Below are 12,576 nucleotides of genomic sequence, written 5' to 3'. Positions count from 1 at the left end.
AGCTTCAATCTACAATTGGCAGAAGACCTCTCAGAACCACTGTCTATTATCTTTGAGAGGACAGGTGAAATGCCAGATGACTAGAGGAGGGCTAATGTTGTCCCTGTCGTCAAAAAGGGCAAAAAGGAGGACCCTGGGAACTACAGAACAGTCAGTCTGACATCAATCCCTGGGAAAAATCTGGAGCAGGTTATAAAGCAATCCATCTCTAAGCACCTTGAAAACAACGCAGTGATTACTCGAAGCCAACATGGATTTGTCAAGAACAAATCCTGCCAGACTAATCTGATCTCATTTTTTGATGAGGTAACCTCCCTGGTGGACTGTGGGAATGCTGTGGACATAATATACCTCGACTTCAGCAAAGCTTTCGACAAAGTACCCCATGATATCCTGATGAGCAAACTAGCTCAAAGTGGGCTAGATGAAACAAGTCTCAGTTGGATCCATAGTTGGCTACAGAATGAGACTCAAAGAGTGCTTATCAGTGGGATCTTCTCCAACTGGGGAGAGGTAATGAGCGGGGTACCACAGGTCTCAGTCCTGGGCCCAGTGCTCTTCAACATTTTTATTAATGACTTGGATGAGGAGGTGCAGGGAATGCTGATCAGATTTGCAGATGACACAAAATTGGGCAGGATAGCTAATACTTTGGAAGAAACAGAATTCAAAGTGATCTTGATAGGCTGGAGCACTGGGCAGAAAACAGAATGACATTTAATAGGGATAGATGCTAAGTTCTGCACCTAGGAAAAAGAAACCAAGTGCACAGTTACAAGATGGGGGATACTTGGCTCAACAATATGACAAGCGAGAAGGATCTTGGAATTGTGGTAGATCACAAGCTGAATATGAGCCAACAATGTGATGTGGCTGCAAAAAAGGCAAATGCTATTTGGGGCTGCATTAATAGAAGTATAGCTTCCAAATCACATGAAGTACTAGTTCCCCTCTACTCAACACTGGTTAGGCCTCATCTGGAGTACTTTGTCTAGTTCTGGGCACCAGACTTTAAGAAGGATGTAGACAAACCAGAGAGGGTTCAGAGGAGGGCAACGAAGATGATCAGGGGACTGGAAACAAAGCCCTATGAAGAGAGACTGAAAGAACTGGGCATGTTTAGCCTTGAGAAGAGAAGACTGAGGGGAGATATGATCGCGCTCTTCAAGTACTTGAAAGGATGTCACAGAGAGGAAGGCCAGGATCTCTTCTTGATCATCCCAGAATGCAGGACCCATTGAGCTTGGGGTTGGACTCAATGGTCTTGAAGGCCCCTTCCAACCGTACTATTCTATGATTCTACAAAAAAAAAAAAATTAGGACCTCAATTCCAGGCATATAGTGTATGAGAAAGAAGTGCCTTTGTGCAGCCAGATGTGTCTTGCAAAGTTTTTACTATAGCCAATTTCCTGGTGGAATGGGGAAGACACTTTTCCATTTAAAACCAGCTTGTCTGCTGAGTGACTGGCTGCAATAAAATCATTCAAATGCTTCTGGTTATGTCCATGCTTCCCCCTGCCTGTGCTATGACTGTTTAGGATTGTAGGTTAAATCTAGAGTTCTTGATTTAAAATATTTATACTTCACCCTTTTAACAATTTGAGGAAGCACTTAGAACTTGTTGATAGTCATAAAAACAAAGCAAAAACAACAATACAAACTATCAATGTTACTCCATAAAACGGGCGGGGGGCGGGGAAATAAACAGTTCATAACTGAAGCTCAGATCCCAAATGTTGACCTAAATAACTGATCATCATATTTTCTCCAGAAGGTTAATAAATAAATGTATTGCTGCTCCCCTTCTGAGATCACATTCAAAAGCCTGAGGCTACTACAAAAAAGGAAAGGGTGTGGACATAAACATAGTTCAGTATTATATAGCATCCCACAACTGTTCTTTGATATGTCTCCATTCTGTTGATTATTTCTTTGCAGTTCCTCTGTTATCAGCAAGTTTTAGATTATGTCCAATTGGCCTTCCACTGAGACTAGAAATAATTGCTGCTTCTTACGCAGTCTGCCAGACTCATGGGAAGAACTTTCCTCTCTGTCTGCATGTCTTGGCTTCTAACACTACTGTAAGATTCTTTCTTGACTGCTGCCAAGAGAATCGCTCAAGGAAAACGACTTCCTCTGTCACTGTGTGGTAATATATATTTTAATAAATTAGCACAAGCTTTTGTGAGTTACAACCCACTTCAGCAAATGGTATAAGTGAAACTGGAGGTTTTGAGTCTGAAAAGTCAGTTAAACAAGTAGATCTGCAGCAAGCATTCCATTGTCTTAAAGCAACAGTTACAAACCACAAGGTGTGCTAAGAGTCTTCATATGTGCGTAGAAACCGTAGTCCCTATTGAGTCCCTGATTGTGTTAATCAATTTTTCTGCAATCTCATGTTCCAAGTGAGCCCCTGATTTCATGTTCCAAGCAAGCCCCCTATCCACTGATAGGTTTATTAATGTTCTTATGCTTGATTCTGATTTGTGCCCATTTAATCTGTCTTAAAGATTGGCCAAACAGGACTATGTAAGTGGCTTTATTATATGCATATTACACAGACATATTTGAGTTTTTTCTTTACTCCACATGGCATTTTCAACTAGTTCTTTTTTGTGAATTAATTGTTTGGGAAATGGTCTGATTCTTGAGTTCTTGCGCTATTCCCTATCAGAGAAAAGATACTAGAATAGAAGAACTATTTATCTGAACCATATGGCTGTTCCTATATAATGGCTAATTTTCTTTCTATTTCAAAGAAATGGGAGGAGGCTGAATGCTATGGAGATGTGTGTCAAACCTTATGAAGCACCGCGTTTTTTTTGTTTTTTTTTACTGAACTCTAGACCTTAAGATTTTATTTCTCATACTTGAACCTTTCCTTTCTCTAAGGCAGCCTTTCCCAACTTGGTGCTCTCCAGATATTTTGGGCTACAACACCCAGCATTTCTCCTGTTGGCTGGAACTGATGGGAATTGAAGCCCAAAACATCTGGGGGGCCCAAGGTTGAGGAAGGCTGCTCTAAGGCAACGTTTCCTAACTTCTGATGTTTAAAACTTTTTTAGAGTTACAATTGGAGGCATTTTTCACTCTTAACAGCTGGAAAGTATTCCTCTTCAGAATGTGTAACAGTAAAAACTGTCTAGTGGCAAAGGTGTCCACCCATGTTTCTTGCTGTTCTAGATGTGCTTCCTGATTGAAAGAAGGCAAAGAACAGTACTCTTATCTGCATCAGGAGTGGTTGATTTAACTACATCCAATGCACAGGCATGTCAGAACTATTCTCCAGCAGAGGGCAAGGCCAGAGCCATTAATCATGCAGTAATAGTGGTCAGCCTTGTCTGTGGATGAGTACTTTTGGCAGGACTGGCTTTAAGAATGTGGGAGTTTTTAAAGATAAAATGCAGCCTGCCATTGCCTAATCTGCTTTCTCTTGCCCCAATTCAAATTTCACACTTGCAGTGTAGTCAAGATGCACCTTTGGGGGTGGTCTCTTCCCCATATGCACAATACATGCGTGCACCAAAACAAATTAAAGGCCCAGTTGGCAATCTTACTGCTTAGGCTTTGGAGGAAACATACAACATCAAAATGGTAGCAGTAGCAGTTCCAAGACCTTTATGAAGTTGCATAACAACTTGCCAGTTGACGACCTCTTCTGTACTATAGAACACTGTATTGGAATTCTGGACCAATTACATTTGTCCTGTTGCCTTATCTCTCCACTGCCTTTTTCAGTGCATGTTAGGAAATGTTTGACAACAGAATCCTCCTGTCTGCATAGTGCATACTTACAGCTGCTAGTATCGCTGGGGAAAAGAATGTTTAGCCACAACATGGCTTTCCTTACATATTGCAAGGTGATGGGGACACACTCTGTGGCAGTAGGTGTTTCAGAGCTCTGCACTCCTTGGGGTGCTCTGAAGAGAGGAATTAGGTTCATGCATCATATTTTGATGTATGCCTCCTCTGTTTAGCTTTGTGAAGTGTCTTGTCCTTGCAGCCCCAATTACTGCAATGCAGTTGAGATTTTTGGTGGATGTTGATGTGTCAAGTCCTAACATGAAATACTTGTATGGGGTCTGGGAACTTAGGATGGATGAATCTGTCTCTTTCATATACTTGAAAAAATGTGAACATTATGGAACAAGTTCACTCTGTCCCATTTCTACATCAGTTTGTGAATGTTTTTTTTTTAAATAAAAGTCCACCTGAAAATTTGTATGCATTTTCATGTACAGTTTTATGTGCTTGAAAATTCATATGTATTTTGGTATGCAATTTACATTTCATTTATTACATTTCTAGCCGAAGTTCTCTGGGTGGTTACAAAGATTAAAAGCCATGGAGGGAGCAATCCTATGGCTGCTAGGCAGTGGCTAGGCGGCCATAGGATATGTTGTTTTCCAGGAACCGACCTGCCCCCACTTCTGCGCTGCTTTGGAGGCAGCGTGGAACAGCCCCATCCTCCGTGCTCGCAAGAGGAGTGCGAAGCGGCTGGAAAGGGACGTGGCTGGGGGCGTTCTGGGGTGGGGAGAGTGTAACTGCCTGTATGACACATCCTATGTTTTGTACAGCAGCCTCCTTCCCCTCTCCGTGCCCCTGCAGCTACACAGCTTCAATCAGTTGTCTAGCCGAAAAAGCAGGGCAGGAGGAGCACGGAGGGAATGATCCCCTCCATGCTTCTCCTGCCCTGCTTTGGATAGGCGGCCGCCTCCGAAGTCGGAGGCGGCCACCTATCTCAACAGGATTGCTCCCTAAAAATACATTGTACATAGTATTAAAAAACCAGTTGCATACAAACAGACAGCAAACACACACATTTATCTATTTATCAAAATAATTTTTACAAAAACATTAATAAGAAAAATCCAGGACCTGATTAAAATTTCCCCTAATGTGCATGTGTTTTGCATATTACAGCATTTTCCCCTGATATGCTCTCCTGTATGCAATTTGCTCATGAGAAATGCTGGGTTGGATGAATCAGAGGTCGGAATTAAGATTGCTGGGAGAATTATCAACAACCTCCGATATGCAGACGATACCACCCTAATGGCAGAAAGCGAAGAGGATCTCAAGAGCCTCTTGTTGAGGGTGAAAGAGGAGAGTGCAAAAGCTGGTTTGAAACTCAACATGAAAAAAACTAAGATCATGGCATCTGGCCCCATCACTTCTTGGCATATAGAAGGGGAAGAAATGGAAGCAGTGACAGATTTTACTTTCTTGGGCTCCAAGATCACCGCAGATGGTGACTGTAGCCATGAAATTAAAAGACGCTTGCTCCTTGAGAGGAAAGCTATGGCCAACCTAGACAGCATAGTAAGAAGCAGAGACATCACCTTGCCGACAAAGGTCCGTCTAATCAAAGCTATGGTTTTCCCAGTAGTAATGTATGGCTGTGAGAGCTGGACTATAAGGAAGGCTGAGCGCCGAAGAATTGATGCTTTCGAACTGTGGTGCTGGAGAAGACTCTTACGAGTCCCCTGGACTGCAAGGAGGTCAAATCAGTCCATCCTAAAGGAAATGAACCCTGAGTGCTCATTGGAAGGACAGCTACTGAAGCTGAAGCTCCAATATTTTGGTCACCTAATGCGAAGAGAAAACTCCGTGGAAAAGACCCTGATGCTGGGAAAGACTGAAGGCAAAAGGAGAAGGGGACGGCAGAGGATGAGATGGCTAGATAGCATCACTGATGCAATGAATATGAACTTGAGCATGCTCCGGGAGAGAGCGCAGGACAGGAAGGCCTGGCGTGCTATGGTCCATGGGGTCACGAAGAGTCGGACACGACTGAACAACAACAACAACAACAAATGCAATTTGCCCTAATGCATACATTTTTGTACTCATTTTTAAATTGTCCATTGCAAAATTCAGAGAAGCGCAAAAACAGAAGGATAGTTCCTATTTGCATACTCGTTTGGGAAGTGCATATTAGGTTGGCTCATATTAAAATGTGAACCAAATGAATTTAACCTCCATGTCTATGAGATCACAAGTATTATCTATCTGCTTTCTCCTTTGTTGTTAACCTTGGAAAATCTGCACGGAAAAGATCCATGTGTTTGTACATATTATATATTTGTTCCTAAGTTTGTAAGCATAGAGATTCAAACCAGAAAAAGGAAGTGTGTAAAATGGCTGCCAACATGTGACAGTGAAGTACTTTTGATATCACTTGGCTTCTATTAACTTTCATCATCCTATGAATCTTGTTCCTCATGTTCTATGCATTCATTTACAGTAGAAATTAGTCAGTGTATTTTTTCATCTTAGATGTATGTCAAACCACTCTTCCTGTTGGAGGTTTTAAAATATGAAATTCAGGACAATAGAAAACATTATATTTGTTTTTACAAATAACATTTTACTCACTTCACAAATAACATTTTACTCACTGGTTCCTTAAACAGACAGTTCACAGTACAGTTTGAATGTGTAGCTCCAGGGTTTATTTTGCATGATAAACTTGTGGATGTGGCTGAAGTTTGAGTTGTAGATATCTGGGCTTTATTTTTTTCTGAGCCATAAATTTTCCTCTGCGAATTTCAGGAAAATGGAGATTTGTATTTCATTTACTTTCTTTTTTTACATTTCAGCAACCCTAAAGCAGCCAGTCAAAGAGTAAATAAGAAAGTTAACAATGATGCATCACTTCGAATTCAAAATATGTCTATTTTGGTGAGGCAAATTAAATCATACTATCAGGTAAGTAGCTTTTCTCTTTTTTTAAAAAAAATTCAAAAATGTGCGTGTTGTAGGAAATTAATAAAAGGAAGCTAAGCAATTGTAGAGACAACTGTCTAAATTGAGAAATCTTTTGGATATGTTGAGTTTAAGTTGCCTTCTAAATATCTCCTGAAGGAGCTTAAAATATTAATATTTTACAACTAACATTAGTGTTGATATTATGGACTTGACTTCTGATCGATCTATCTATCTATCTATCTATCTATCTATCTATCTATCTATTTCCTACCTTTTTTCCTCTTGGAAGGAACCCAAGGAAGCTTACATTATCTTCCTCTTTGGCTATTTTAAGGAACCATCAATGAGACACAGAGAATAATCTGAAAAAGGCTAGTAATTGATAGAGCTCTGAGCAAAATCTTGCTGCTTCACATAGGGCTATTATATAATTGGCAGCAGACAATTCCATCTTCCTTCCTTCCTTCCTTTCTCTTTTTGTCAAGCCTGGATAAGCTGAGAATGAAAAATAGAGCTGGGTGTTTAAGCAGATTCATCACACTGGGCTTTAGGCAACCAGATTATGAACCTTGCTGGCTTCATATTCCAGCACTGGATAGTTGATGGAGCGTATGCAGGTAGGCTGGGCTATAGGCTGCTAAAGTGGTTTCATCAGCCATTGCAATCATAAATTGATGTTGATATCAGCCTGTGTTGAATCCTCTGCACAACCTAACTTAACTGCACTTCTCCATCACCTTTCTGCCTACCCCCTGTCTGCTCGGTTGCCAACTTGGCAGCTTGGCAATGCTACTTGCTCCAGTATGAGCCATAGACTGACTAGGGACTACTGGACTATAGCCATGTATACTCTGTGTGTGCATTCAGTGTGAATAGCTTGTGTACAAGATGGCCAAGCTCCCAGACTGCTGTATGGCCAGCCAGGAGGCATGGTGGGCAGGGGGTGGGGGCTTGATTTCCATACAGTGGTCTCATACAGTAATTGCCATTTGCCTGTCTTACACAGTTGTGGTACTGCAAGGACACCAGCTGCACACAGCTGTTAGGGTGTAAATGTTGGTGCCCTTTTCAGCTTAAGATGGAGTAAAAATGTTTTAAATAATGGGTAAGGACAGGATTTAGATTCTCATATATACATACATACATACATACATACATATATATATATATGTTGTTGTTGTTGTTCAGTCGTTAAGTCGTGTCCGACTCTTTGTGACCCCATGGTCCATAGCAAGCCAGGCCTTCCTGTCCTCCGCTCTCTCCCGGAGTGTGCTCAAGTTCATATTCCTTGCATCGGTGATGCTATCTAGCCATCTCATCCTCTGCCGTCCCCTTCTCTTTTTGCCTTCAATCTTTCCCACATCAGGGTCTTTTCCACGGAGTTTTCTCTTCGCATTTGGTGTCCAAAATATTTGAGCTTCAGCTTCAGTATTTGTCCTTCCAATGAGCAGTCAAGGTTGATTTCCTTTAGAATTGACTGATTTGACCTCCACACACACACACATACACACACACAGAGCTCATTAGCCAAAGCGCTCTGGGAGGTTTTCAAGATAAAACTTAAATCAATAGAATACAATAACTTAGTAAAACAGAATATAAAACAGAATAAAACCAAAGAAGTAACCCAAGATAAAAGCCAGCAGCACTGCAAAGATCTAAAAAAGGCAGCAACACAGTTTCTAAACTGAAGGGCTAAAAAACCTAGGAAAATAAAAAGGTGCCGAAAAGAGCACAATGTAGCTGCTAGGTGAGCCCCTCTAGGGAAGCCATTCCACAACCAGAGTGCCACCACTGAAAAGGCCCTGTCCTTAGTAGCCACCTGCCTCACCTCTTTCGTTAGGGGCACCTGGAGGGGATGATGTTAGGGTCCAGGCAGGTATAAATGGAAGGAGATGATCCTTCGGGTAACCTGGCCCCAAACAGTTTAGGGTTTTTTTTAATTAATATCTGCACTTTGAATTGGGCCCAGAAATGGACTGGCAGCAAGTGCAGATCATAAAGCATTGGTGTAATATGACCACATTGGCCAGTCCCTCTTAACAATCCTACTACCCTATTTTGGACCAGCTTAAGTTTCCAGACAGTTTTGTTTTGTTTGTTTGTTTATCTATTACATTTCTATATGCCCAGTAGCCGAAGCAGTTCACAAAAGTTAAAACTACAAAGTACAGCATAAAAACAATACAAATATAAATGCTTAAAAGTACTCTAGCCTGCGCTCTGAGGTTGGTTCCCTGAGAACTGACTTCCACCCCTTCCCGCACTGCCTCGTAGGCGGCATGGATCATTAGAGGAGCCCGGAGTGGCAAAAACAGGGCGTTCCCGGGGGCGGGGAGGGCAGAAGTGCTGTTCCAACGCTTCCTATGCATCATCCGGTGTCTGTCCCCCCACTCCGACTTCCCATGGCTAGACAGCCGAAATTGACTGTCTAGCTGCGAATGCAGGGCAGCTGAAGTGCAGAGGGGACAATCCCTTCCGCGCTGCTCCTGCCTTGCATTGGATAGGTGGTTGCCTCCAAGTTTGGAGGTGGCCGCGTATCCCGATAGGATTGCACTATAACAAATTTAAAGCAGCAGAGTTAAAAGTCTAGAATGCTAAAATTCCTTGTTTTCAAGGGCAGCCTTACGTATAGCACACTGCAGCAATCCAAACAAGAGATTACCAGTGTGTGGATAACTGTAGCAAGGCTATCACTATCCAGATAGGATCACAGTTGATATATCAGCCTAAGGTGATAAAAGGTGCTTTATGCCCTTGAGGCAACCTGTGCTTTCAATGATAGTGCTGGATCTAAGAGCAGCCCCAAACCTTATCGTGTAGGGGGAGTGTAGCCCCCTGCAGAACAAGTTGAACATCATTCATCCGGGCAGAACTCTGACTTATTTGGATTGTGTCTTAGTTTATTGGCCCATATCCAGTCCATTACCACACCCAGGCATGGGTTCAGAACATCGACTGCCTCACCTGGATTTGATGAAAAGGAGAGACAGAGCTGGGTGTCATCCACATATTGATGACACCTCAGTCCATATCTCTGGATAATCTCCCCCAGAGGTTTCATATAAATGTTGAACAGCAGGGGAAATAAAATAGATCCCTGTGTCATAACTGTCAAGGAACAGAGCAATAATTTCCCAGCACCACCTTCTGGAATCAGCTATCCAATTAAATTGTGGATGAGGGAGATTTTGTTTTGGACCGACCTGACATTGAGCAATAACAGTACCAGACCCAAGGGGAAGCTGTCGAAGAGAACCAGGAACCATCTGATTGGAGGAAGAACCAGAAGAGAGGATAAGCATAAGGGATAGCCATCCCGTTCTTCTCTCTGTCAAAGCACCTGGGCAGCATCTGCCTTTGCATTCAAATACTGAAAAGTATGTTGCTCCAGACAGGTTGTCCTGGGAAAGCTATAGTATGCTATAGTGTCCACACCCCTGAAATGAATTTTATGTACAAATATAAAATAGTCTGTCTGTCTCCTACTGCCCTCGAGTCAAATCTCACAGATGTGATCTGCAACCTACATAAACATCACCCACTATATTTCTTAGAATAATGTTGCACACTGTGATTGACCTTATGTCGCATTATTTTAGGAGTTGTTAAAATGAAAATGGTTGCTTTAATTTCTAGAAGCTTTTCTCACCCAGTAAACTTAAAATCATTAGATGGAAGTAAACTTCATTGATTTACATGGCAGAAATTTTATGATTGTATTGGGAACACGTTACCCTCCGGTATCTGTATATTCTAATATTTTCTAGTTGAGCTATAAAATTCCACTATACTGTGTTGGAAATGCTCTTGACTGCAGCCAATAATGCTTTGATCAACTCATCTTTTTTATGTATTTTATTATACTATGATGCTTAATTTTAAAATTCAATCTATAGAAGCATCACTTGGTTTTCACTCCAAGAAGTGAACTTGTACAAGTATAGAAAATTTATTTTATTAATAAAATGTATCATATTAAATTCAGTTAGGGAGCAATCCTATGGCCGCTAGTCAGCGGCTGGACAGCCATAGGATATCTGGTTTTCTGGGAACTGACCTGCCCCCCCTTCTGCGCTGCCACCCAGGCAGCATGGAACAGCCCCGTGCTTCATGCTCGCAAGGGTGGGGAGGGCGAAAATACCAGTACGACACATCCTATGTGTCATCCGGCAGCCTCCTCCCTGCTCCGCCATCCCGCGGCTAGGCAGCTGAAATAATCTGTCTAGCTGAAAATGCAGGGCAGGAGAAGCATGGGGGGAATGATCCATTGGATAGGCGGTTGCCTCAGAGTTCAGAGGCGGCCGCCTATCTGCATAGGATTGCACCCTTAAGCACTTCAGTTCCATTACGTTCTATATTTTATTACATAGAATCATAGAATAGTAGGGTTGGAAGGGGCCTACAAGACCATCGAGTCCAAACCCCTGCTCAATGCAGGAATCCAAGTCAGAGCATCCCTGACAGATGGCTGTCCAGCCTCATCTTGAATGCCTCCAGTGTGGGAGAGCCCACTACCTCCTTAGGTAATTGGTTCCATTGTCGTATTGCTCTAACAGTCAGGAAGTTTTTCCTGATGTTCAGCTGGAATCTGGCTTCCTGTAACTTGAGCCCATTATTCTGTGTCCTGCACTCCAGGATGATGGAGAAGAGATCCTGTCCTTCCTGTCTGTGACAACCTTTCAAGTCCTTGAAGAGCACTATCATATCTCCCCTCAGTCTTCTCTTCTCAAGGCTAAACATGCCCACACAAGTCAGGCATTTCCTGGAGGGGCCATGTTTTGCAGAAGTTGTCTCCCAACAAATATCGGGGAAATTGAAGCCCCCCATTACTTTATGCTTCCTTGAAACATTGGCTATTTGCCTTTCAAAAGTTTCATCCTCATCTTCTCTTTGATTGGCTGGCCGGTAGTAGACTGTGACCACCAGGTTCCTTTTATTCTTTGCTCCATTTATTTTGATCCAGATGCTGTCGATGGTGCTACCAAGCTCATCCTCCTGTATTTCTGTGCAGAGATATGTATTTTTCATATACAGTGCAACCCCACCTCCCTTTCTGTTCCTCCCGTCCTTTTTGAACAAGTTTTATCCTCCAATTGCTGTATTCCAGTCATGAGGGTCATTTCACCAAGTATCAGTTACACCTATCAAGTCATAGTTTCCCTCTTGTATTAAGAGTTCAAGTTCGTTCTGTTTGTTTCCCATACTCTGGGCATTAGTATATAGACATCGAAGACAATGTGCTTTATAGTGTGGCTTTCTTCTTACATGTTTCTGAAGACTATTATTGGGCGCTATTAGAGCTGTTCTCTTCGTTGCGGTGCATGAGTCTTCGTCCATTGTTACCCTCAACTTTACATCTCCCTTCCCCATAGGATTCAGTTTAAAGCCCTCCTGATGAAGTTTTTCATGCTGTGGCCAAACACATTCTTCCCAGCCTTTGTGAGGTGCAACCCGTCCCTTGTCAACAGCCCATCTTCCAGGAAGTATAGCCCGTGGTCCCAGAATCCAAATCTCTCGCGCCGGCTCCACCTTCGTAGCCGGCCATTCACTCGGAGTATTTTTCTTTCCCTTTCTTTCCCTCTTCTGACTACTGGAAGGATGGATGAGAAAACTATCTGGGCCCCAAAGTTCTTGAGTTTCCTTCCCAAACCTTCAAAACATCATTCTGTTTTGTTCTATGTCCATTTAAAATCTTGCCTGGCTTTGCAAAATGTTTCATTTCTCTCTCTCTCTCTCTCTCTCTCTGTGTGTGTGTGTGTGTGTGTGTGTGTGTGTAGCAGCTGCAAGACAACAAACCTCTTAATCACAAAGAACATAAATAAAATTGTACATTTGTATTGAACATACTGCAAAGTCCCTGTT

General features: G+C 42.3%; 1 protein-coding gene across 6 annotated transcripts in view; it reads left to right on the top strand.

Annotated features, from left to right (window-relative positions):
- Nucleotides 1-12,576, top strand: part of CCDC88A (coiled-coil and HOOK domain protein 88A) — a 130,290-nt gene that overhangs the window by 17,886 nt on the left and 99,828 nt on the right. For all 6 annotated transcript variants that reach the window (XM_084829275.1, XM_084829274.1, XM_084829271.1 and 3 more), the window contains one exon: nucleotides 6,603-6,711. In XM_084829275.1, coding sequence (XP_084685401.1) covers nucleotides 6,603-6,711 — 109 coding nt within the window. The remainder of the gene's footprint in view (nucleotides 1-6,602; nucleotides 6,712-12,576) is intronic.

The sequence above is a fragment of the Heloderma suspectum genome, chromosome 1 (assembly GCF_057233095.1).
Source record: "Heloderma suspectum isolate Gila_16-S chromosome 1, 16-S_ref, whole genome shotgun sequence".
Lineage (NCBI taxonomy): Eukaryota > Metazoa > Chordata > Lepidosauria > Squamata > Helodermatidae > Heloderma > Heloderma suspectum.
Note: the sequence above shows the minus strand (reverse complement) of the source record. Positions and strands in the feature narration are given on the sequence as shown.